Source organism: Anser cygnoides, chromosome 3, assembly GCF_040182565.1.
Source record: "Anser cygnoides isolate HZ-2024a breed goose chromosome 3, Taihu_goose_T2T_genome, whole genome shotgun sequence".
NCBI lineage: Eukaryota > Metazoa > Chordata > Aves > Anseriformes > Anatidae > Anser > Anser cygnoides.
The window spans coordinates 28,130,633-28,155,438 of record NC_089875.1 but is presented as its reverse complement, the minus strand read 5'-3'; the positions used below and the strand labels follow the sequence as shown (position 1 = coordinate 28,155,438).

Genomic DNA, 24,806 nt, shown 5'->3' with positions numbered 1-24,806 from the left:
TGGTATACTTGAACCTTTGTTAAGGAATGCCACTATATGAGCAGAAAAAATACTAGGCATCAGTGTTTCAGTTGCTTCATGTATGATTTTGGGACTGGAAAAAAGACTCCAGGTGTTAGAGAATACTCATCTGGCATACTTGCAGTCTTTCTAGATGTGTTTGTGTAAATTCAGCATCTGCTTTCAAGAAATCATTTTTGTGCTGATCTTATTTGAAAATGTTTCTGGCCTTGCTATACCTCGTTGCACGTATTTTCTCTCAACAGAGTTTGCACTTAGGACAGTGAATGCTCCGATGGCCTTGGACTTAGCGTTTGGCACACTGTGTGAGCTGCTTCAGCTGTGGGGGGAAGCCGGTGCCGGCGTGCCGATCTTGCTGGAGTGGCTGCTGGGAGACAGTGATCTACGACAAGGCTCGGAGACTTCAGCTCTGGTAATTCTAACATCTAGCTGCTCCCTCACATTGGGATGGCTGTGTTTCTTGCGCTAGGAATAGAATGAAATGGCTAATCTGATGAAGCCATTCCCTAACGGTCATTACTCCAGTATTAATTGTATTTACAATTATAAAAAAAAAAAAAAATCACGTGGACAGATTTAGAATAAATAAATAGAGTTGATGTCAGTGGCCTGGCAATATCAGTATAAAATTAAAAAGACCAACAAACAGAGATTGAAATAAATCAAGAGTTACTTAACAAATCATTGTTGACTGCAGCTGTAACTAATTGCATTCAGTGGCATTGCAGATGATCGCCCGCCTTGAATCTAAAGTGCTGTTGTGGGTGCCAGGCACATCTGGCATTCAAGAACCGTGTTCCCCCAGCTGCTTGTCCAGAGATTGCAGCTACGTATTTGGTAGCCTCATGCCATCTTCATAGGACTGGTGCTGTACAGCACTTAGCCTCACTTACCTAAGCCATCGCCTTCAGAAGGATTATTCACGCAAAGAAAAGCTTTGCCATGTTGGTTCTGTAGAGCCTAAAGCTGTATATAGCACTGCGCTACCTTTGCCATGACAAGGCTGTAAGAATGAAAATCAGGCTAGACGGTAACAGGGAAGTAGCGGTAACAGGGATGTTTGTTGACAATTAATATGCACCATAAAATGTATTACGAAACTTCTCTTAAGCCTGTGGTTTAGGTACGCCTTTCTGATATTTCACTGGCTGATACCATTTTCCTTTTCCACTTAATCCACTCAAAAAGCTCCATGAGATAGCAAATTACCATGCTGGTTACAGGAGTCTCTGTGAAATACAAGACAGTTACAGTGGAAGGCAAGCACACGTTAAGGATTAGGACTACTACTTACTTCCACTATTCCCCAAGAGTTATACCACAACTGCCTCATTTTTGAAGGTAGAATTTCTTTGGCAAAGGAAGAAACTTCATATTGCATTGAAAACCTGTGAAAAATGATGCATATGAATTTTTCCTTTTTTTTTTTTTGTAGAAATAACCTGTAACAGGCTCTACACTCTACTTCTCTTTGTATCTTTCTTATACTTTAAAATGCTTTCCTTGTTATCCAGCCCACAAGTCGTTTCCTAATTGCTGTTGGTTTTCTTTTCGTTAAGGAAGAAGATGATAACCTGTTTGATAAAGGGGAAGTGAATTTTTGGGAAGAGAAGTTAACTAACGTCAGACAACTTAGTAAGCACCTTTTACGGCTTGTACAAGTGACTCATCTAACCTTACCAGATCAGGGAGAACTTAATCGACTGTCCAGAAGGGCACAGGACCGCGCCCAGCTTGTTGCACGCCTTCTTAGAGCGCTTCCTCCGACTCCAGAATTTTCAAAAACTTCAGAATTCACAAAATTGGCTATTCAGAATGAAAGAATATCAGTCTGCCTTAAAATAATAAATTTGCTCAAGTCTGATGAGATTTGCAAAAACGGAAGTCCAAAAAAATAAACTAAAACAAAACACTAAAAGTTAATTCTCAGGGAACTACAGACATTATAGTGGATTGGCAGGGGACTGAATTCTATGGATATTCAAGGAATTAAGGTATTGCTATGACAACCCCAGTAAACCTGTAACAAACTATTCACTATTCATGCTAAAAACGCATTTTCCATATATGAGTCCGTTGATTTATTTTTTTTGTCAGGTGTGCTGTGGGAGACCATTCCTTTTAAATGCATTTGCTAATTTCATTCAGCTGAGTATGGTTTATTGTAGCTACTGTGGGAAGTAAAGCAGCTAAACCTAACATTTTCCATTCATCCAGGTGCAGGCCACCTGTCGTTGTGTTACATTTTATCCTGGATTTTTACCTCCTGTATTTTAATACCAAGAAAAAAACTTCTTTTTGGGGGGCTCCTTTCGACAGGTAAAATGTTAATTATTAAATTGATAAGGGAATTTTTTATTTTAAGTTAAACCTTGGATCCCTTCGTTGTCCGTGACAAATTCTAGACTACAGTTTAAATTTTACTGCATTCTTCTCTGGAGGAAGGCAAGGATCCTTACTTTGCTAGTAGCCTTGTTTTGTAGATGGAAACAGCATTAGTTACGCTTCACATGCCTGTGTTTCCTGTAAATCAAATAACTACTTTTGTGAAATTGCTCTCAAATGAAGTTGGCAGTGTTGAAAACAAAGCGCTGTTCCACTTAGAACAAAATAGTTTTGTCTTTACTTCAAAACACCTTGCTCTCCAAGCAGTCTTGAAAAAGAAGGTCCTGCTCGGTAGAACGAGGCCACCAGAGATGTGCAGGAAGCATCCTCGTGCTACAGCGCTCTCCCTCCCAAGGTTTTGCAGCGAGCCCTCGGGTAAGAGCTGCATGGAATGTGTCCAGTGCTCAACCATTTCATTGTCTGAGGTACAAAAACGTTTGTCGCGCTTTCTGGATTTATTTCTCTGGGAATTTGGAGTCGGCTGTGATGTGAAAATGAGACGTCAAAAATAAATACTTATTTTAAAAAGGATTTATGTTCTTTCAGTCGAGGGCTATGATTTTACATTTGGTCTGGTCATAGCTGGGCATAACCAAAACAAAGCTGTAAGTCGATATATGTAGTTACTCCAGTCCCCTTGGAAGAGTTACAGAGTTATGTGCCATACGCGATTGCTCACTTTCAGCCTCGCGGCTCGCAGCTGCCCGTTGGCACAGCCTCGCTGCGCGGCTGGGTGACGATGCAGCGAGCACGCGGCGCTCGGAGGGCTGCAGGCTCTGCCGTGCTGCCGGTCTCCGGGAGGTGGCAATGCAACACAGTGCAACGCAGCGCGGCTCTGCAGCCGGTGTCAGCTCCTGGCCGGGCTCTTCACGAAGAGCGACCGTCCTGGTCTGCCCATGGCATCCCAGTCGTGTCGCCGACTCCTTGTGACGGCGTAAGTTTGGGGAGGAATCTGCTGTAAACCACGATAAGCTATCGAATTGAGCCCAACGAATGTGTGCAAACTACACTAGGCTAACTCACTCTAGGCAAAAACTCACGTCTGAACAGAAGTGGAAGTACTCGCTGTAGGTTTCCAGGATTCGAGATTACTTATGTAAGTAATTCACAATGCAACGTGAGACTTCGCACAGCAAAAGGAGAGTGTTAGAATCCGACATGGAAACTTGTTTTTTTAGGATATGTGTTATCTAATGCAATAAAGCCATGCTGTGAGCTAGCCTGGAAATTAATTTGTTGGCATCTGTTTGCAGCTCCTGGGCAAAGAGTAGCCCAGGTTACGTCTGGAAGCTGTTTTTAAGAGTAGTCAGGGGCCACACAACTGTTTGACAGCTGCCTGTTAGCGCAGCTCCCAGCTTTTGGGACTGGTGCAGCAGCAAATCTGGCAGGACAGGGACCTGTGAGTACCAGAAGGACGGCTCGGTTCTGTGCCCTCGGTTATTTCAGCAGTGAGCGTAAGGCTACCTGGTAGCCCTGTTTTTTGTGCTTTATTGGAAAGAAGTTGAAGCGTGTGTGCAGTTTTACATTGAGCGACGGGCAACTCCAGACGCAGAGCAGTGTAGCAGTAGGTCCACGGCGACCGTAAAACCCGAGTAACCCTGCGAAGCCGTGAGGGCTGGGTTAAGGGGTGCAGGAGCCGGCCCCAGGGCGCAGCGCTGCTCGCCGTGCTCTGAGCGCGGCCGCGAGCAGGGCTCCTCCTCGGCTCGCGGCGAGCAAACGCGGCGCTGGGCGCTAGCACAGCGCAACGGGGCCCGGGCTGGTTTGTAACCGCTCCACCAGGAGCTCGGCGGGGCGGCAGGGGGCGGCACAGCGCCGGGCACGGCGAGGAGGGGGGGGGGTGGGGGGGGAGAAGCAGCGCGCTGCGGGCAGCCGGGAACGAGCCCGCCCGGCCCCGGGGCGGCCGCGGGCTTTTGTCTCGGGCCCATTACGTGGCACAAGCGGCGGCGGCTGAGGAGGAGGAGGAGGAGGTGGAGGAGGAGGAGGAGGAGGAGGAGGAGGCGGCTCCGCGCCGACCCGAAATGGCGGCCAGCGCCGGCCCCGCCGCGGGGCGGGGCGAGGCGGGCGGCGGGCGGGGCGCTGGGCCCCGGCGCCTCCCCCCCGTGCCTTGGCGGCGGCGTTTATATGGGGGCGGCGCGGGGCCCCGCCGAGCTCCCGCCGGTCGCCCGCTGCCCTGCAGCCGCCGCCGCCGCCCCGGCCCGGCTCCCGCCGCCCCGCCGGGAAGGAGACGGGAGCGTTTCGGATCCGTGAGCGGCCGGCACCCCCCTACCCTACCCCACCCCGCCCCGCCGCCGCCACCTCCCGCCCAGTCGTGGCTTTTGCAAACCCTCCGAGGGGAGCGGGATCTTTCGGTCCTTCCTGCGTTTCCGACCATTACAGGATCTAGCGATGTCTACGACGCTGTTATCGGCCTTCTACGACATCGACTTCTTGTGCAAGGTAAGGGCCGGGCCGGGGCGCGGGGGGAGCCCCGCAGGGGGCTGCGGGGCGGCTTCGCGGGGGTCGCGGGGCGCCTCCGTGCCCCCGTCCCCGTCCCTGCCCCGTCCGCGGCTCCGGGGCCGTGCCCGGGGCGGCGCGGGCTGGCGGTCGCCCTGCAACCCGCCTCTCTCCGCTCTCTCCTCCTCCTCCTCTTCTCCCGCTCCCCGTCCCCCCCTTCTCCCGCCCCGCTCGCAGACGGAGAAGTCCCTGACCAACCTGAGCAGCATGCTGGACAAGAAGGCCGTGGGGACCCCGGTCACCCCCCCCAGCTCCAGCTTCGCGCCGGGCTTCCTGCGGCGGCACTCGACCAGCAACCTGCCGGCCCTGGCCGGCGGCTCCAAGTTCCCCAGCCCCACCGGCTCCAGCTCTTCCTCCTCCTCCTCCTCCTCCTCTTCCTCCTCCTCGTTCGGCAGCCTGAAGGAGACGGGCTCCGGCGGCGGAGGCGGCGGCAGCAGCAGCCCCACGGCCCTGCTCAACAAGGAGAACAAGTTCCGGGACCGCTCCTTCAGCGAGAACGGCGAGCGCAGCCAGCACCTCATGCAGCAGCTCCAGCAGCAGCAGCAGCAGCAGCAGCAGAAGGGGGGCGGCTCCGGCGGCGGCGGGGGGGCCCCCATCAACTCGACGCGCTACAAGACGGAGCTGTGCCGCCCCTTCGAGGAGAGCGGCGCCTGCAAGTACGGCGAGAAGTGCCAGTTCGCGCACGGCTTCCACGAGCTGCGCAGCCTCACCCGCCACCCCAAGTACAAGACCGAGCTGTGCCGCACCTTCCACACCATCGGCTTCTGCCCCTACGGCCCCCGCTGCCACTTCATCCACAACGCCGACGAGCGCCGCCCGGCGCCCGGCGGGGGCACGGCCGCCGCGCCGCCCGCCTCGGCCGCCCCCCCGCACCACCACCACCACCACCACCACCAGCACGCCCCGCACCCCGCCGGCAGCACCGGCGACCTCCGCGCCTTCGCCCCCCGTGACCACCCCCTGGGAGGCGGAGGAGGAGGCGGCGGCGGCGGCGGCGGCTTCGGGCACCCCCGCGGCGGCGGGGGCAGCGAGCGGCCCAAGCTGCACCACAGCCTGAGCTTCTCCGGCTTCTCCGCCCACCACCACCACCACCACCCGCACGCCGCCGCCCCGCCGCCCCCGCCGCCCCCCGGCGGCCGCCTGGACGCCGCCGCGCTGCTGGAGAGCCCCGGCGGGTCGCGCACGCCGCCGCCGCCCGCCTCGGCCTCGTCGTACTGCGAGGAGCTGCTCTCGCCGCCCTGCGCCAACAACGCCTTCGCCTTCTCGGGCCAGGAGCTGGGCAGCCTCATCGCGCCCCTCGCCCTGCACACCCCCAGCTTCGCCGCCGCAGCCGCCGCCGCAGCCGCCGCCGCCGCCTATTACCGCTGCCAGCAGCAGCAGCAGCAGCCCCCGCCGCCGCCGCCCCCCGGGGGGGGCTGCCCGCCGCCCCCCGCCTCGCCGCCCTTCAGCTTCCAGCCCCTGCGCCGCCTCTCCGAGTCGCCCGTCTTCGACGCGCCGCCCAGCCCGCCGGACTCGCTGTCGGACCGCGAGAGCTACCTGAGCGGCTCCCTCAGCTCCGGCTCCCTCAGCGGCTCCGAGTCGCCCAGCCTGGACTCGGGCCGCCGCCTGCCCATCTTCAGCCGCCTCTCCATCTCCGACGACTAGGCCGGCGGCTGCTGCTGCTGCTGCTGCTGCTGCTCCCGCTGCGCCCCCCGCCGCCGCCCCCGGGCCGGCCCCGCGCCCCCCCCGCAGCCGCGAGCGCAAGTAAGTCGCAGGGCGAAGAGAGAGAACCCTGCTCTTTTTTTTTTTTTTTTTTTTATACGTATATCTATCTATATATCCACCGAGAGCTGAACAAAAAAGCGTTTTGCGAAAGGGCGAGTGACGTGAACTGAACAAACCTATTTTTATAGAGAGACCTTGGAAGAAGGGGATTTTTGTTTTGGGGTTGTTTTTTTTTTTTTTTCGTTGTTGTTCTTTGGAGACAAGTTATGATACGCACCAGCAGCAGCCATTCCATCTGTGTTCAGAGAAAAAAAAAAAAAAAGAAAGAAAACAAAACACGAGCGTTAGCAAAGACACCACCAGAAAGCAACAAACAATCCGGGGAGCGCGGGTTCTGCCTTTTCAGCTCCTCCACATCTGCAGGCACACGCAGAAAAGCCACCGAGCAGTTCTTGTCTTTCAATCCAGTTCAAATAAAAACACAGAACGTAACTAAAACCTATAAGCTTTTTTTAAGAAAAGAGAAATCCAACATCCTGCCAAGAATATGCCTTGATAACAACCTTCTTTTTTTATATATCTATATATTATTATTATAACAAATGCTAAAACCTTCATTCCAAAGTTTAATATTGGTTCCATTGCCACCACTTAGTGGATGTTTGGCTTAGAACAATTTTTTTTTTGTTGTTGCTTTATTTGGAAGCACTCAACTGAGTTTAGTTTGTAATTGTTGGAGAATAACTGCTGATTTTTTTAATTTTTTTTAGCTGTTTGAGTTGATTGCATGAATGAGTCACTGCACACAACTCAATATGAAACTATTTAACTTATTTATTATCTTGTGAAAAGTATACATTGGTAATTTGTTCATACTGTATTTATCGGGTATGATGAAAAGCAATAGATATATATTCTTTTATTATGTTTAAATTATGATTGCCATTATTAATCGGCGAAATGTGGAGTGTGTTCTTTTCACAGTAATATATGCCTTTTTGTAACTTCACTTGGTTATTTTATTGTAAATGAGTAAAATTCTTAATTTAAGAGATTGTATGTAATATTTATTTCATTAATTTCTTTCCTTGTTTACGTAAATCTGAAAGATTGCATGGTTTCTTTATAGAAATCGGTCTCGATGCTGTGGAAGTAGTTTGAGCAATTTCTATGGGTTTTTTTAGAATGTAAATGGTTGTAGCCCGTCCGAGTTGAAAAACAAACAAGTAGAAGAAGGGGGGGGGGAAACAAACCAACAAAAAAAAAAAAGACTGACTTTGCAATCAGACTTCAAAGTGGCAAATCTAATTTCAGAGTCGTTTAAAGTAACCAAAAAGTATTTCTTGTTGCCTAACTCCACCAATCACACTGTGATATAGTCTCAAAGTATGTAGCAATAATTGGGGGTCCCAGTATTATGTCTCACAGTGCCTTCTTGAGGGTCCATGCTTGCCTTAACTATTTCTCAACCAAATAAGTATTTTTCTTAATGCTTGAGATGATAATTTGAATGTAGGGATGGGTTTTAACTACAGCAAAATTTCACCACTCTTTATTTTATAAGAATGGAGGCCATCTTTGGATCTGAAACTTTATACAGTACACGAGCATATCTTGTTTAATTGAATTCCAAAACTTGTAATTTTTTTTTTCTTATGTAGAAAGGCGGGAGTTTTCCGAAACTTTCCTGGACGGTGGATGAATGAGCAGTAGCTTAGTTTTGTTTGTACATAGGTACAGATTGAGCACTATGTACTCTTTTGGACTACTTTAACAGAAGTATGTTTTGAATGTAACTAAAGGATAAGTCAACTTGAGTTGTAATATATTTTTCGGGAGTCAGTTCACTACAAATTGTGTGAGACTGTAAACTTTGTACTGTAAATGTTTTGTAGTTCTCCCAATAAAGTTTTTTTGAAAAAAAAAAAAAAAAAAAAGGAACAAAAAACCAGCACAACCCCAACTGTTGGAGCCCTGCCTAGGCCGCGCTTCCCGCTCGCCCCCCTCACGCCCGGGCCTGGCTGCAGATTAACCAGGCCCCGCTCCTGCAGCCCGCTCTGGTCGGCGGCCAAAGCTAATAAACGCTTCCAGAAGGTTCGGCCCTGCGGGTGCCGCCAGTGTGCTCTGTCCTGCTTCCCCTTTTTTATTTTTTTCCCCCGTGTGGTGTTTTTTTTTTTTTTCCCTTCCTTTCTTTTTAGGAAGAGGGCTAGAGGATTGGGCCCCTGCTGCCTCTGCCTTAGCAGCTGGAATGGAAAAATCTAGTAATGGCATTTATCGCCAGCACGGCTAGTAACGTGCCATTAGCCTTCCCTGCTTGTTTGGGATAAGGAGGAAATGGCAGTTTGGGCAATAAAAAGGCGTAATTAAGGCTTACCCTTTGTCCCAAAAGCTGCGTTCCTCAGCGGGAGGAGCGAGGGCTCCTGCCTGGGTGCTCCCGGGGCTTGGGGCATATCGGTGTCAATTGGGCCCGCGTTAAATGTGGTAAGGGGTTTCCAGGGCTTGGGTTTTTCAACAAACTACCTTTCCAGGGGTGTATTTATATAACAAAATGACTCAGCGGCCTGGGGACTACGCGTTTGTTAACACTGGAGGGATTTTCTTCACTCCCAACTTCGTGCCTTGGTTCCTTATTCCAATTGATCCCTTAAACTTTAAGTCATGGTTTCTACAGGCTTATTTTTGTTCTTTTGTCAGACTAATAATAAATGTTGTTAACATCGTGGCATCTCTGCGCTGTCTGGACTGCCACGGTACTTTCTATAAATACGAGGCAGAATGTAATACGGGTGCCATATGTTTGTGTAACAAACCTTGGACTGACTCTGGGTTTAAAATTAAAACAAACGTAAGCAATGTATGACAACACAGGCCAGCGGCAGCGGTCCGCCTGTTTTTTCGTGGGTCGGCCTGACACTCTGCTTGGAATCGCTCCCGTGGGTTCCCAAAACGACTCCTGGAGGAGCTGCTTCACGCGCTGCCTGCGGGGCACCTGGCGCGGCCGGGTCCCTCCTTCGTCCCACGGCAGCCCCCGTGCCCGCCAGCAGGAGCCGGGCGCCCTTGGCTCCAGCTCTCGGCTCAACAGGAGGCCGAGCCAATGTTTTAACTCACCTTTGGGATTTGGAAACTGCCCAAAGTGGGACAGGACAGCCTGGGTGACCAGTCCCTGAAGTCGCAGCGCGTGGGAAAGCGGGGCCCGAGCCGCCTCATAGCCTGCCCCAGGGCTCGGAGGCCAGTCCTCTTGCACCCTGCTTCGTTTATATCTCTGCAAAAGCGTATTTCAAAACAATCCGTTACAATGTTATGTGCCACTGGTCAGAAAACCAGAAGTCCTTGGACTGGGAAGATAAGTGTCTCTTTCTTGTGCTGCACAATCAAGTGTTAACCTTTAAACTGGTGACTTACAGTGTTGATTTAAGCAGAAGCTCTGTTGCTTTTATTTCAAAAGTCAGCGAAGCATGTAAAGCTGACCAGACCATTCAGAAATTCCTGATACCTTGCAATAAATCAATACGCTTTGCATAAAAACAAACTCTTTCTGCTAGACCCATGGGCTGGGAAGGAGCTCCATGGTCTCTGCTATTGCACATCAGTAGCTGGGGCACTTAAAGTCCTGTTGGCTAGGGCTGGGTCTTGAATGCTTGCTTCAGCTGATAATCTGAAAGAAATTGCGGCAAACACTTGCGCATTCATAGAAATAGGTGTAATGGCACAGATCTTGAAAAAAGACCTGCTTCAAGATGGCTCAGTATGATCATTATGCTGTTTTCAAATATGTCAACTCAGCAGTTTTGATTTTAATCCCGTGTCCTCCCAATTTCTAGGGGGGCTGTTTGTTTGTTTCATTTTGTGCTCTTCAGGTAGAGCGGGAGTGCTGTAACCACAGTGCTTTTACTTTCTCTTGGTTTTGGGTCTTGCTGCCTGACACAAGTTAATAGAAAAATTAAACCTGATTCAGCACACATCTGAATGGATTGCGCAACACGGAAAATGTTCCCAGCAGTGTGCCACACAGCACAGGAATGCTGCTTTTCACTTAGCATGTCGTGGCTTTAGCTTAAGCTTTTTCTTTTTTTCTTTTTTCTTTTTTTTTTTTTTTTGGTAATGATTTATTCCCAGTTCAAGAGTAGGAGCTCAAATTTACAGCTTGCTCAGTGTAACCTGTGGAAGACATCACGCCAGCACAGGAGGAGTCAGTAGGCTGTCAGCTCTTCAGTGTATTTCTAATATGAAATGCCACAAACTCGTGCTTTGGTGGTTAAAGATAGGTAGGGTATGAACCCCTTTCCAAAACATCATTAAAGTGACCTATGCAACACTTCCGTTACTTTGAAAAAGAAGTTATTGTTGTCCCCCTGACGTTTTCTGCTATCATGCCCTACCCCGTCCCATCCCATCCCACCCGTTAGGTTTTTCAACACATTTTGGAATGTGCAGCTTGCTTTTAGAGAAGAAATTGTGTGCATCTGACAATCCCGTTTTCAAAGAAGGTCTGAAATTTCATTTTTGTTTGTGATCAAGATGTATGTGGTTTTATTCTGTCGTTTTGCTAGAACGGTATTAAAGCTAAGGGACTTGTACTATGTATTTGTAATTGTGTGGTCTGTCTTGTTCTGCTGCCCTTGAGAGTGAACTTTGCTTGACAGAGCTTCTGGCGGTGGTGCTCTGTCACGGGTAAGGTGGGACATTTCAGGTTTTGCCTGCTGAGCTCCCAGAGCATGGCAACACATCAGCTCTGGAAGCTGAACCTCCACTTTCTGACGCTTCAGCCTAAGCTCACATTCCTCAGTGCTTTAAGGCGTCTGCAGTAAAGGCACCGCTTCCCTTCTGCTGACCCTGCAGCCGGTTGGTGGTGGCCCAGCAAGGGCAGACGCGGCAGCTGGAGGCAGGACTGTCCCACGTGGCCGCAGCTGGACCCGTAAGTGCTCATCTGCTAAAGAAGCAAGGAAAAGGTTGGGATAAAAATGGTAGACTCGAGGTGATCATAGAATCATAGAATATCCCGAGTCGGAAGGGACCCATAAGGATCATCGAGTCCAACTCCTGGCACCGCACAGGTCTACCCAAAATTTTAGACCATGTGACTAAGTGCACAGTCCAATCGTTTCTTAAAAGCGTGATGTAGCAGGCTGCCTCCACCAAGAGAGAGCAGTTTCTCCGCTCTGCTCCTCCCTGTCCCTTTCTGACCTGCTCACCGAGCCGGTTCAGGTCGCTGATCCGGCTGAGCCCCGGCAGCCTGCTCACAGCTCGCACGAGGTGACCAGGGCTGGGCGCTCGGTCCGCTGCCACCAACAGGTCCACTCACCCCAGCCGGCCCTGGCACGTGCCACACCTGCCTGCAGGTCAGTGCATTTTAGTAACCAGGCAGAAATGAGAAAAAAAAAAAAAGGTTTTCCTGCCGGGTTAGAGTTGCGTCAGGTCAGCAAAGAGTCTGATGAGTTTCAGAGCTGGTGCAAGGGAGGAGGTAGAGCTCCGCGTCCAGGAGACGAGGCAGGAGTGTTGGGATGGAGGGCATGGCACCTCTGCAGCAAGCTGCTGCATCGTATTATCCATCCCACATTGGTTTTTCTAAGTCTGGAGAAGCACCATTTCATCCAAAATTCTTTGGGATATTCTTGGTATGTGCATTTTAAGACTTCTTTTCTGTATTGGTGATGTAATGTCACACGGACCTTGAATATTTCTTGTGCCATTTGAAAAGATTTAAGAGTTTAAAGGAAGGCTCAAATCAAAAGTAGTCCTAGTTAATGTGAATGCATCCCATAGCAGTTATTTTGTCTTATATACTTGAAATTAAATACTGGTTGTGTGGCAAAGCTCAGCATCTTCAGAGAAGTTCTGAATGTGAAAGGAAGCACTTGTTACCAGCTAGCATAGATTTAGCAGGTTGTGTAATTTTTGCTGAATGTACTGTAGAGCATTGATTTATATGTCTAATGCCTTAATTAATATTAAGAAGATAATATGGTCTAGAGGACCATGTGTCTAAAAGGATTTTTTTTTTTCCCTAAAGCTTCATCAAACAGATAAAAGTAATTTCATCTCTCCTTTCAAAGAAATATAATGGATGTGTTAATGGAAGCATGTGGGGGTGAACCCCCAAAATTGGCATTCCTGTAGAAAAACAGGCAAAATTACCCTGATAACTCTCTTCTCTGTTGATGAAGAGGGATAGATGACATCTGCCGAGCAATTTCTATCCTGTACCCCATTTCAGAAGGAAATGCTGGGTAATTTAAAACCCCTTTTTCTACCATGGTTAATAACATACACAGGGAGCTAGATATGCGGGAATCTAAACATAAGGGTCCTATATCAACGGCTTATTACCTTATCTTTTCTGAATGACGTTCACTTGAATACCTGGAATTGTAATAGCTACTCCAGATAAAGAATGGAGGGAAATTCAATAACAGTAAGAGGCCTGGTAACTTACAAGGTCTTGATTAGCCTTCAATGCACATAAATGTTGGGATAGGGTTCACTATACTGTATGCAAAGGAAGCTGAGCGGCAGTATGGAAACCGTTCCCTCACTGCAGAGAAGCACTGGCTTTTCTGGTTATTAAGGCTTTCTTAAGCCACCTATATGTGAGGTTTCTGACTCTTCCATGAATGACCATTTTTCACCTTCATTTTTAATTGCTTTAAAAGTAAATCCTTGCTGGCCTGTGGATGGCAAGTAGCTCTGGCCCCTGCAGTGGTCTCAGAGCTCTTGCTGGCTGGGGTGGTGCATGTGGAGCTCTGGATCTCCTAAATGTTGTCAATCTTGAAAGAGGACTTCTGTGCTTCAGTAAAGGCTGTAATCCAGTTGATGACACTGGGTGATGGTTTGCTCTTCCCATGGGTAAATGAGAAGGGAGGAGGAATAAGGGAGGAGAGGAACCTGCATGCAGTCATGCATTACTTTGGCTCTGAAAGGATTTGACAGGCTATTTCTGTATTTACTCACAGCCTTTGCTTCCACCAGAAAGCTTTATACCACCTTTGGATACTCTTGCAGAATAACAGATTTTGCTGCACATGGAAACCATCAAAGGGAGATGTGTGTGCCAAACGTGTCTGTGGGGCCTGTCCCTGTTCAGCCACCAGAAAAGGGAAGCAATAGCCCCAGCAGGCTCTGGAAACTCTCCTCAGATCACCAGAACCTGAAAACAGATTTTGTAGTTTAATGAGCACGCCCCAGTGATGGTTTCTCCTGTCCCAGTTTGGCATTATGTTGTTTCCTCAGAGTATTGCTAACACTAGCAATTTCCACATGGTTGACAAACCAACCTTTCTGATGGCAAAAGGGAAACCTTTGATACAACTTCTACTTATAAAAGCTCGTGCTGTGTTACAAATGAGCAGTGTCTCTGTCCTTTTAGGTATGCCCAAAACACTTTCTAGAGATGGTAGAAGTGTGTCAAAGGGAAGGCCACGACACCTCTTTCTGGGGCAGCAGAGCCTTGGGTCAGTGTGTGCCTATCAGGCGCCTGTACCTGTATGAGGTCAAGTTGTTTCTCCGTGTTGGATGCAACTTGGAGATGTGGCACATAAACAGAGAGGGTTTGACACAGAGCGTGTGCTGTTGTGGTAATAGGGATGGATAGCATGCTGTAAATCTTAGATGAATTCAGTGTTAACAAATACTTTTTTAAAAGGTCAGATTAGATGAGGAATGCAGTGATTTGCCAACCCAAACGAACGCCAACTCTAAAAAGACAAGAATTTGTTTTCTGCTAGATTAGTGCTCTGATCTGGACTCATCCCATGGCCTCGTGGTTTCAGAACAAAAGCGTGAGAGAGGGCAGGAGTATGTGAGCAATGCGAGGCTAGGACCTCCACTTTCAGCATCAGTGCAATTTTTTATTGATTTGAACTGCCTGTAAAACCACATCCTAAGTTATGTTCTGTGTTTTCTTTCTTTCTCTCTCGCTTTTTTTTTTTTGTTTCTGCATATGCAATTGAAATCCCAGGATGTACCAAATAATGCCCAACAGACAGGCAGAGGCAAAGTCTCATGCAGCAAACCATGCTGAGCTTTCTGGAGCTAAGCCTGAACATTTTGCCTCAGTTTGGCCATTTTGCATTTGGGGAAGTGTGGCTTGGAAGACTGTGGAAATGGTGCTGAAGAAGGGTCAGTCTGGAAGCTTGAAAAAGCCACCTCCCCTGGAAGCGGCATGCAGCTCTTGGCTAGCGTCAACATGCACACCAAGTCATGGCCTGTCCTGGCTACTCAAAATGTCTCCTATGGTAACCCACATCTTAAACTGGAATTCAATACGGGTTTTAGAATTCATAGCACATGAGTTGCAACTAAAACTGTTTGCTGCACGAGCATTACAAAGCAAGAAATAAGCATCTCAGTTTATGGGGAACATTTCCATCTGCAAATACAACACAAGCCAAAATGTAAGGTAGTAACTTCATGGCTGTCATGCTTGCAACAGATGTTCTTTGGTGATGGTGACCACAGCGTAGGGCCGGTGATTATTTCCCATAATACAACTCTTCAGCTTTCACAAATGAATGGTCAGAAGTTGAAGGGTGGATACACTTGAAACCTCCAGCTCCACTGAGGAAGACGACAGGAGCTCATTAAAGAGTTTCTCTTCATTTTCCCATCCAACAGTGGATATGGGTACATGATGAGGGACACCTGTTGACTGAAGCAGTATGACTAAAAGAAGTATGTCCCCAAAGTACTGACTTGCAGAGTTAGTAGGATTGGGTGGGAATTATTAAGTAAATTCTTAATTTTTTCTTATTCTTTAAGTAATTACAGGAATGCAACCTGGCTGTTGAGCTAGAGCTACTGTTGCAAGACCAATGGTGAATTGTTTAGAAAGGGATTCTTTCAAACCACTGGTAAATACCAGCTTTCGAAGAGGTAACAGGAATACCAAATACAGTGAGGCAGTACTAAACTGCTGCTCCAGGGAGCAGTTCATTTGTGGTTTAATACAGAATAGGTGCTGTTACTTCGGTGTGAACAAATAAAATACGATTTTTTTTATTTTTTATTTTTTAAAAAAGGACACAGTGCAAATAAAAGCTATAAAGATAGTCAGTCTAAATGAGATCTGTAGATTTACTTCTTAAAATGCATGCTATTGAAACATCCCAGAACACTGAATTATCTGCACATCTTACATCCTGAAAAACAGTATTGAGGTGTTTCCTTGAGAAGGTCTTGCTCTCACAGAGGTACAGCCTGTCGTCAGAGGGACTGTAGCCCTTTGCAGAAGGGTGGTGGTAGGCAGCAGGATGGGTCTGTGCTTCCAGCTTGCTTCCATCACCTGAACTTGGAAGAGTTTGAGTCAGAGTAGAGGTAGGGTTTAATCTGGAGGAAACCCTTTGGAGACAGTAGGGCCAAGAGGGCAGGATCCTGCTCAGATCCTTGCAGGACACTTGCGAGTGTTACTCTGCCCTATCGGAGACAAATCTGCTCCCAGTTTCACTGATTTTAATTGTCTTATTCAGAAATACCATTTACCTTTGCAGAGACTGCTCCTGCAGTCTTTAACATGGGGATCTTAATCCAATACTTAAAGTTCTATTACAAATCGCCTAGGATGTCTGTTAGGGCCTCTACAAGCTCAGCTGGCCATGGTTTTTACCAAGATGTGCAGCAGGAGCCCCAGATGAGCACCTCAAAAGCCTTGAGAAGGCAGTAACCTGCCAGGTGCAGGTTGCTATTCTGTTTATTCATTTGGTTTAAAATGAGGGAACATTGGTTCCAGGTGTGATGCTCCCTCACCTCAAGCTATTGACACAGTGCCTGGAATTTGGTATTTAAGCAGGAATAGGCATACTGAGAAAACAAGAAAAAACATTGGTGAAGTAAAATTCTTGGTCCTCTGCTAATGTAGGAGACATGAGGGGGAAAAGGACCTGTTTAGGTTTTGATTGCTCCCTCCCCACTCCTTTTTTTTTTGTTGTTGTTGTTAAATTGCATTTTGTAATACGGAGTGTTTTCACCTTACAACTCCAAAAACTGGTTGGAAAGAACAGTTGTTCAGACAGTGGGGAATTCATGGAGGTCGAGTGGATAGCGTTATCCAGATGGAAAAGCAAGCACTGAGTGTCTCAAAAAAGTTTCCTTGAAATTACAGGAAGTGCACTTTCTGTAACTCCAGACCTAGTAGTAGAAAAGAAAAAAGAGGCAGGGAGAAATCAGCCAGTTAGGATTACAAAAACATTTAAAAAGACAGAACTTAATATTTCATGATTGTGCCAGTATTATGCAAGCAAAGGACAGCATTGTGTAAGTTAGAAGCCACAGCACAGCCTCGTTGCCTTGGCTGCATGGAGAAAAGTGGAGGAAACTGTAAATACTGTTGTATGCAACTTTCCCTTCCCCTTCTGCTACATCCAACATAAAAGAAGTAATCCACAACAGCATTCAGTATGCCACAACCTCTTGGTATATTTAGCTTTTTAGGCAAGCAGCCCATCACTCTACAAACTGGACAGTGCCCAGGGACTGGAGCGTTCCAGCAGATCCCCATCTTGTTAAATTGAGCCCAAACAAGCCCAGGTGGAAGCACTTGTTCTTCAAAACAGTATGCAGAGACATAGCAGTCTAGGTGAGCTGTGGGGAAAGTGAAGGTAGAGCTTTTCCTGAAACCTGCCTTGCCATCTGCTGTAGGGTGTGTTGCCTGAATCCCAGGTTTGCACAGAGCCATGTGTCTATAAGCCCTGGGTGCTGCTATGCTGTGGCTTTCAGCTTTGTGCTGGGGAGGCTGGACTTTGGCTCCAGGCAGGAGCCCTGAAGAGCAGGTGCCTGTCCACCACGTCGTGCCTTTGCTGCAGCTCCTGTGGCCTTTCGGCTGCCCCACCTTCCCCAGGGGAGACTTCTGGAGGCACTGGGTTGGAAATGTTGGATTTACTACCATCCAGCTTCCTCTCCTCAAAATGTGTAAGTATGTGATTTCTTAATAGCTCACTTCTAAGGAATTTTATGCTTTCTGAAGAATGGAAATTATGACTTTTGAACAATTCTTCGTAGCAATCGGGAAGGGTGGAGAAGCTAGGGGAACGCTGGTGTCTGTGATGATGGAGCTCTCTCCTCCTGCTGCTGGCATTTCATAACATCAGCAGTGCATCTGGCCTTCAGCATGTGTGTGGATTCTGGTGTGGGAGAAGGAGAGGGAGTAAAGGAAGGAAAGCCTTTGGCCTTGGCCACTCCTGCAAATGGTGCTCGGTTGTGCTCAGTGCGACAGCTACGCAGCTGGTGTTGGGAGATGGCTTAGAAAAGTAAGAAGAAGAGGTCCCAGCTTGTTTGGTAAATGTGGTGACATCTGATAAATGAAACTGCTTCCGTGAGGTGAGGAGGAGCTGCTTTCAAACAGGGAGCTCTGCAGGGCAGAGCTGTGTTGAGGCCCCAAGCCTGCTGCTGGCTTTTCCCTCGGAGGGCTGATGGGGACCTGCACCCAGGCTTGACGGAGCCCTGGGCAAGCCTTGGCTGAAGTTCAGCTCTGTTACCACGTTCATTGCTTTTTAAAATATATATGTGTATTATTTTTTTCTTCTTTCCCCAAATCTGCTTGATTTTTCTGAAATGAAATGACTTTCTAGTTTGCTCTGTGCCTGGGTTGGAGCGGCCTGTGTGGGCTGTGGTATTTCTGGAATTAGAAGATTCTGGAAATCTTGGAGAAATCCGATCCGCCTGAGGTGCGGTGGTGTGTTGTTTTGTTTGTTTTGTCTTTTGTTTTTTAGCCATGTTGAAGAAAATGGTCAAGTCTGGATAAAGATTAAACTTTGGGGCGTTTGACTGAGGTGAACTTCAGATTATTTATGGTTTATCTTCTTTCTGCACGTTTAGGGCTGTGATGCTTTCTGTGCTGTCCACCTTACTGGTGATACTGTGCGTGTGTATCCCTTACGTTAGATACTGCCCTGTTGTTAGAGGTACCTTCTTATCAACATATATTGGAGCTCTTATTTCTTTAGCGTTTCTGGACTTTTTAGAGAATTTTCTTTCTGAACTTGAACAAGACAGAAAAAGGGATAATTCATAATTAAACAGGATATATTCACTTGAATCATCCCGGGCCCTGCTGGTGCTCACTCCGAAAGCTGTGACTTTGGCTAGGCTGGGGAAGAAGTGCTCTCTTCTTTCAGGTGCAACAGGGATTTAGCTGTGGATGAAGCTATTCTTCCCATTTCTTTCTGCCCTCGTTCTGCAGGGGTTGTACCGAGCGGCACTGGCACAGAAGCAGAAGGTAATGTGGAGGAATGTCCATCTCCCAGCGAGTAGTGAAACCTCTGGCTGCTGCCTCTCATGCCCAGCCACCATCACCGCTGCTACGTGGTTTTCCTCCAACCAAGTGTACGGCCTGCCAGTGTCCTTGGACCCCACACCCTAAGGGTGTCCCGTGCTGGCTGGTTTCCTTCGTTTGTGTCAGCCACTGTGCCTGGTTTTGGTGTATTACTGTGGTCTTGCCAACTCTGAATCAGGCATGCTTATGGGAAAAGCTCTTGGGGATAATTGTATCTTCAAGTGGATGTTCAGCAGCTTCAGTGGTCATTTCTGTTCCATCATTGAATATGCTGGACTGTGATCGTCATGTTTCCAAATATGTAGTCTTTGGTGGACATTTTAAAACCTGTTGTGTTACAGTGAAACCAGTAATAGTTTTGAGTTGGCTAATGACTGTGGTGTATCCATAAAGTATAGGCCTTGCATCTCTGTTGTGTATGTTCTGGTTTAGTTACAAAAAATCTGATGAATGAAGGGGTAAGGCAGGTATGTATTTTTTTCTGCTTTATTTGACCTAAAATATGCATAAGTGCATCAAGATCTATTTGCTGTATTTCTTTGCAATATGTTAATCTGAGCATTAACCTCATCTTTCTATATATGCCCTTATGGAAAATATGTAGCCCAGTGTTATTCACAGGAATGCTGGATTTTGGTAGTGGGCAAGCTGTACCATTCTCCAAGTTGTGCAAAGCAGTTTATTGATCTCATGATTGTAGAAATTAAAGAGTTGTCTGTGTTTTAGCAGGGCTGGTGTGTGGTATGTGTGGCTGTATACATTCACACATGCATGTGTGTTTTATGTATTTATAGTTTAAATATTTAAATATATATTATAAATACACATTAAATAAATAGACACGTACTTAATAGTAGCAACATGAGAATCCTGCAGTCCATTTGGCTTCAGTCTGGACAAACAACCTGGCAGATTGTGACATACAAGATGCTCATAGAGGTAACACTTCTTGTGTCAGGATAGATTGATTGGTCAATCATGACACCATCTATTAATTGCACAAGCCAGTGACTTGTGGAAGGCTGTTTCATTATCTCAGTCATCAGCTCTGTTTCCTGAAGAGTCCTATGTAAAATCATTGTTTTTCTGATAGTGTTTCCCATGTGCTACGTGATGATCTTTCATCGCGCTGTGTATTTTGCTGACAGGTAACGTGTACCACTTATTGCAGGTCCATGAATGAGACAGTTATGACTGCATCCTCTTTAAAGTCATTGTCAGCGTAACAAGTGGTGTTCAGCACTTGACTACTGCATTATTTTCTGCCTGTAGAATTCCCAGCAGATGCTGATGTGCAGTTCAAGATGAGCTTTTTGTATCACTTGTAAAGGGGTAGAAAAAAAATAAACAGTTCTGAGGCAAACTTCCTGCATCTGAAAAATGTTAGTGTGTATATGCCTTGTATTTCCGTGGTTTTTATACATGAACATCTATTAATCACTTGGTAATTTCCAGGCATCTGATTCTACTCTTGGAGTGGCACCTTTATCATTCTTGATGCAATTTATTTCTAGTGTAGTTCAAATTTCTAGTTTAGTTCAACTGTGTACAGGCTGTGCCCCAAAATGATTAACTTGCCAATCTCCTAGTTACTTAACCTGGGGTGCTGGATTTTGCTTGGCATTGCACAGCTTTCAAGGAGTCGCTGTTCTGGCTCGTGTCTGTGCACTCAGAGAGGTTTGGTAGTGACTTTTGTTCCCCTGTCAGTTTAGGAAACAGAAAACTACTCCTGTACCAGTAAGAAGGCTGCTTAACATGTCAGTCTATGTTGGGACAGTTTTCAAAGCAGTTTTTTTTTTTTTTTTTCTGTTAGACACCAGGTAGGCTGTATCCCTATTTTTCCACTGTCTGATATTGAAATAAGCGGAAAGATTAGGTGTTGACTTAGGTCTAGGTGCGTTTGCTTTTGGACAAACTGTGGTGTTTGCCATGGTGAATACTTGATCATTGTTGTGTCACTATTGAGATGAGGGGACCTCATCATAAACCATTTCCTAGGTGGATGTGATAGATTTGCATCTGCTGGCAGGGTTACAATATTCCCCATCAGTCTGCAGCGCTATACTGGAAGCCAGGTTAGTTTAAGAAGAGATGATGCTGTTTACCCTTCCTCCTTTCCCTTTCTTCCACCAAAAGTGACTCATCCCTGGGACCTGAGAAAGGTTGGCGTCTCCTATACATAGATTTGGTGGTTATAATTGGCGTGTGGTTTGTCAATGGTTATCAGCTTGGCTGTGGACTTTCAGCACTTACACGTTATTATTGGTGCCACCTCTGAGAAGGGGTTATTCAGTTGTCATAGATTTTGGGAGAGTAGTTCTTTTGCAGGATTTAAAGATGCTGGAAACCAACAAGAGGTCATTGTGCCTGCTTCTACTTCACAGCTATTGGAAACTCTTGAGATCTGGCTTGTAAGGGGAAGCCTAACTTTTTTGATTCAAGCACGTCTGCAGCCTGTGTGCCAGTGCATGGATATGAGCTGGGTGACTCATGCTGGGCTGCAGGATTTTGTCTATTCCAGTGACCTGAAGAAAAATCTTGATTTATTTCTGGCACTTGTATCTCTCTGGAAGTTTTTGACTGCAGTTAGCATATGCAGGGTGTTTTGGGCTCTTGTAGGTACAAATTGGGCCTTAACGCAGAGGAGGTGCATCCCTGCATTGGAATTGCACCTGGAGTTGTCCTCAGTGCATGGCTACAAGGGAGACCACCTGAGATGTGGCCTGTTAGAAGCAGGCACCCTTTGAAAAGCAGTGGATGTCATTTAATGTGAGAGTGGGAAAACAATGGCTTGCTCTTTCACTTGCTGCCTCAATATTTCTAATGCCAGTTCTGGGGAAATCTGCACTTTCTCAAAACTTATACTCAGTGTCTAGTGTAGAAGATAGTAGTGTGAGAATTGGGACATGGGTTTTAGGCTGCTGGGTCTTTTTTTTGTCATCTTGCACAGACTTGCCCTTCCTTTGGTTTATTTCCATTTAGTATAGACAGCCCACTGCATACCTGCTTCTGCAAAGCATTTTGAAAACTACAGGAAAAGATGAATGTCTTTCTTTCTTCTCTTATGGGCATATTCAATTCTACAGCTGTTAAGATACTGGAGGTGCACACCTTTTTCGGGCTAAATCATGTGAACTGCACTTCCAGGTGAGAGTAGCCAACCACTGTTACTGCAGACAGTGTGACAGTTCTGGTGAATAAGAGAAAAGTTGGGCCGTGTACGTGTAGCATCTCTGGGAGAAGAAGCCTTATACCTATATGCAGTTACGGCGCTCCAATGGCAAGGAGGCAGAAAAATTCCTGTGAACAGATTTAATTTTTTTCCCCATTCAACGTTGTTAAATTGGTGTACACATGAACCCACAAATACAGGAAGCAAGCACAGTCTCCAAAGCCTTGGTAAGAGTCTTGCAATTCTCTCAGGACTTAAAGTGGAGATTAAGCTCTGTTTTGCACATTTGGGATGCAAAAACATTTTGATTGTCTGAAACAAAAGAGACTTGTTGAGTTCTTGGTTTTTATTACCACTGCGTTTACTGACTGTAGGTCTTTGCTTCCCAGTGACCTTGTGTCCCAGAGAATAAGCCTTCGTAATGTTGATGATATATTAAGATTAGTATTTATCCTCAAAATACATAAAAAGGAATTATGACTTTGGCATAACAAATGAAAATAAATAGGTAGGGGAAGCTATTATTTATTTTTTCAACACTTGCATTCTGTGTATGGCTTCATAAAGTGGACTTTTTTAACATTAATTCATCTTTTTTAACACTCCAGTACCCCACTGATTTGTTCTTAAAATACTCCTTTTTGCACAGCAAGCTTAGTGCTTTGTGGACCACCCAGAACAAGTGTACTTGAGCTGCAGGCCACATCGAGTGACTGAGCATTTATTCTTTTTTTTAAAGAATCAGAAAAAAAATATGTTTTTTAATTAAAGCTTTTATTTTATACATGAGATCTTGGGGGATTAAGAAAGGGAGTGGCTGCTCTCCTCCTTCTATTTACTAAACCCACAGGGGGTATTTAGCCTGAGCTCGTTTGAGCTCATGTTTGTCTGACAGAGCTTGCTGTAATGCTGAGCAGGTATAGGCTGCATCTAGGGAGTAATAGATGGATTTGTCCATGCTAAGGGACTGATGCCAGCTCCCCGGCTTGCCACAGACTGGTATGGGCTGGAAGAGACCTTAAAGCCCATCCAGTTCCAGCCCCCTGCCGTGGGCAGGGACACCTCCCACCAGATCAGGCTGCCCAAAGCCCCATCCAACCCAGCCAGCCGTTTCACATCTCTCTGGGTTGTTTCTGTGGCAAAACTCGGCTCTTCCTTTGCTCTGAGTTCTCCAAGGGTCTCTAAAGCTTCAGGTTCAAAAGAATGTAGGGCCAGTTTTAAAGCGTGTAATACTGCAATAAGTTGCCATGGCTGCACCATGGAGAAGTGGAGGTGAGGAGCAGTTGGCCCTGGCTGAACCTGGGGAAGGAGCCCACCCTTCCAGGGACCCCTGCTCGGCTCTTCAGAGCTGCTGGGATACAAGAGAGATGCTTGAGAAATATCGCAGTTTCCCATGCCCTTTCGGCAACAGCTGTACAGTGGTAGGGTGCTCCCCATGCTCTGGAGAAGACCAAAAAAAAAAAAAAGTGAATTGGAACAGCCTGTGGAGAGTTAGTGATGTGTGCTCAGCCCTCCAGAAAGCACACTTGTTGTGCCTGAGGGGGCAGTAGTGCGGGTGGGTGTGCAAGACAAGGCTGCTTACACTGACACCACAACAATATCCGCCGGGCTGCGGGCTGGCTCCACTCGCAGCAATTTCACTGTCATTTAGCTAGAGATACTTAATTGTGCAGAACTTCCTGATTTGGCACTAGAGGGTTTTTCAGCTTAAAAGAAATATCTGCTTAGAATGTGAACTCCTAATACAAAAGGATATCTTTCTGTCAGTACACGTGATTTTTATTTTTTTTAATTTCATTACCTGGGTTGAATACCGAACTTCAGTGCGGTTTCACTCACAATGGAGAGCTCTTCCGACTTTTCAGAGATCTGTTATGTATTATGCTTCAAGTTTTGTTTTCTTTTTTTAATAAAATGCTAAAGACCACTTCAGCTTTCTTTAAAAAAAGAACCATTTCTTGCTCTATTGACAGTAGTTTAGCTGTCTCATAAATTCAGAACACCAAGTGCTAATTTGACTTACCCTCTAAGAAACCCGTCTACAATTGCTATAATTTTGCAGTCAACAACTGGAGCTGCGAAAATAATGTTTTTGAAGGTGAAAGCCCTTCTGCCAGTGTCCTCCATGGCTTCAGGCTTGAAGCCTGAGACGGATTGTCCCCTGCAACAGCCCTGTCACTTGTACGGCTGTTGTTAAGAGTAGCCTAGCAAGTTACTGGGGAAACTCGTGGTGTTCTGTAGGATTTCTTGATGTGTTTATCTGTGTCAAACACATAAGACACTGATGAGAAATTGTGTGGACATGAGAACATCATCTTAGCAGCAACAAGTTGCCTATCGAGCCCTCTTAGATCTCCACAGAGGCAGCTGTAGAAACAGCAGATGAAGATGGTGAGCCTGCTCCTCACTGAGGGGGCCTCAGAGGCTCTAACGAGAGGAGGACTGACTCCAAGGTGGGCCTGCGTTGCGAAGGGGGAAGGGAAAGGCCATTCTTCATTGCTATATAAGTGCTCCTCAAGCAGGTGGTGTGGAAGATGCTGGGCTTGGTTTTCACTGTGTTTCAGTGGTTGTGTTGCTGATGTGTGTGGAACAATTAGCAACGTGACCACTGCCGCATGTGTGAGGTAGCTTGAGGTTAGCTCTCCTTGCCAGCACTGAAGCTCGAGGTGTCCTGTGGCCTTCATCTGTCTAGGGAGCCTTTGGCTATGGAAAGGCCTAAATCAAAGGTGTCACCGAGCTGGTGTTGATGAGGAGGCGAGCTGTTGGCTG

General features: G+C 47.0%; 2 protein-coding genes across 6 annotated transcripts in view; both read left to right on the top strand.

Annotated features, from left to right (window-relative positions):
* THADA (THADA armadillo repeat containing) overlaps positions 1–2,937 on the top strand; it is a 170,965-nt gene extending 168,028 nt beyond the window's left edge. For all 5 annotated transcript variants that reach the window (XM_066993773.1, XM_048057630.2, XM_066993774.1 and 2 more), the window contains 2 exons: positions 267–433; positions 1,581–2,937. In XM_066993773.1, coding sequence (XP_066849874.1) covers positions 267–433; positions 1,581–1,919 — 506 coding nt within the window. In that variant the 3' untranslated portion in view covers positions 1,920–2,937. The remainder of the gene's footprint in view (positions 1–266; positions 434–1,580) is intronic.
* A 1,718-nt stretch (positions 2,938–4,655) lies between these two features.
* Positions 4,656–6,697, top strand: ZFP36L2 (ZFP36 ring finger protein like 2). Its single transcript, XM_066993785.1, has 2 exons — positions 4,656–4,842; positions 5,077–6,697. The coding sequence occupies exons 1-2, from the start codon at positions 4,792–4,794 to the stop codon at positions 6,541–6,543; spliced, it is 1,518 nt and encodes a 505-aa protein (XP_066849886.1). The 5' UTR covers positions 4,656–4,791; the 3' UTR covers positions 6,544–6,697.
* The last annotated feature ends 18,109 nt before the right edge of the window (positions 6,698–24,806 follow it).

Bases quoted from the DNA above. Each gene is read 5' to 3' on its own strand.
- ZFP36L2 (XM_066993785.1), top strand. From the start codon at position 4,792: ATGTCTACGACGCTGTTATCGGCCTTCTACGACATCGACTTCTTGTGC. The intron at 4,843-5,076 runs GTAAGGGCCGGG...CCCCGCTCGCAG, and splicing joins ACATCGACTTCTTGTGCAAG to ACGGAGAAGTCCCTGACCAA.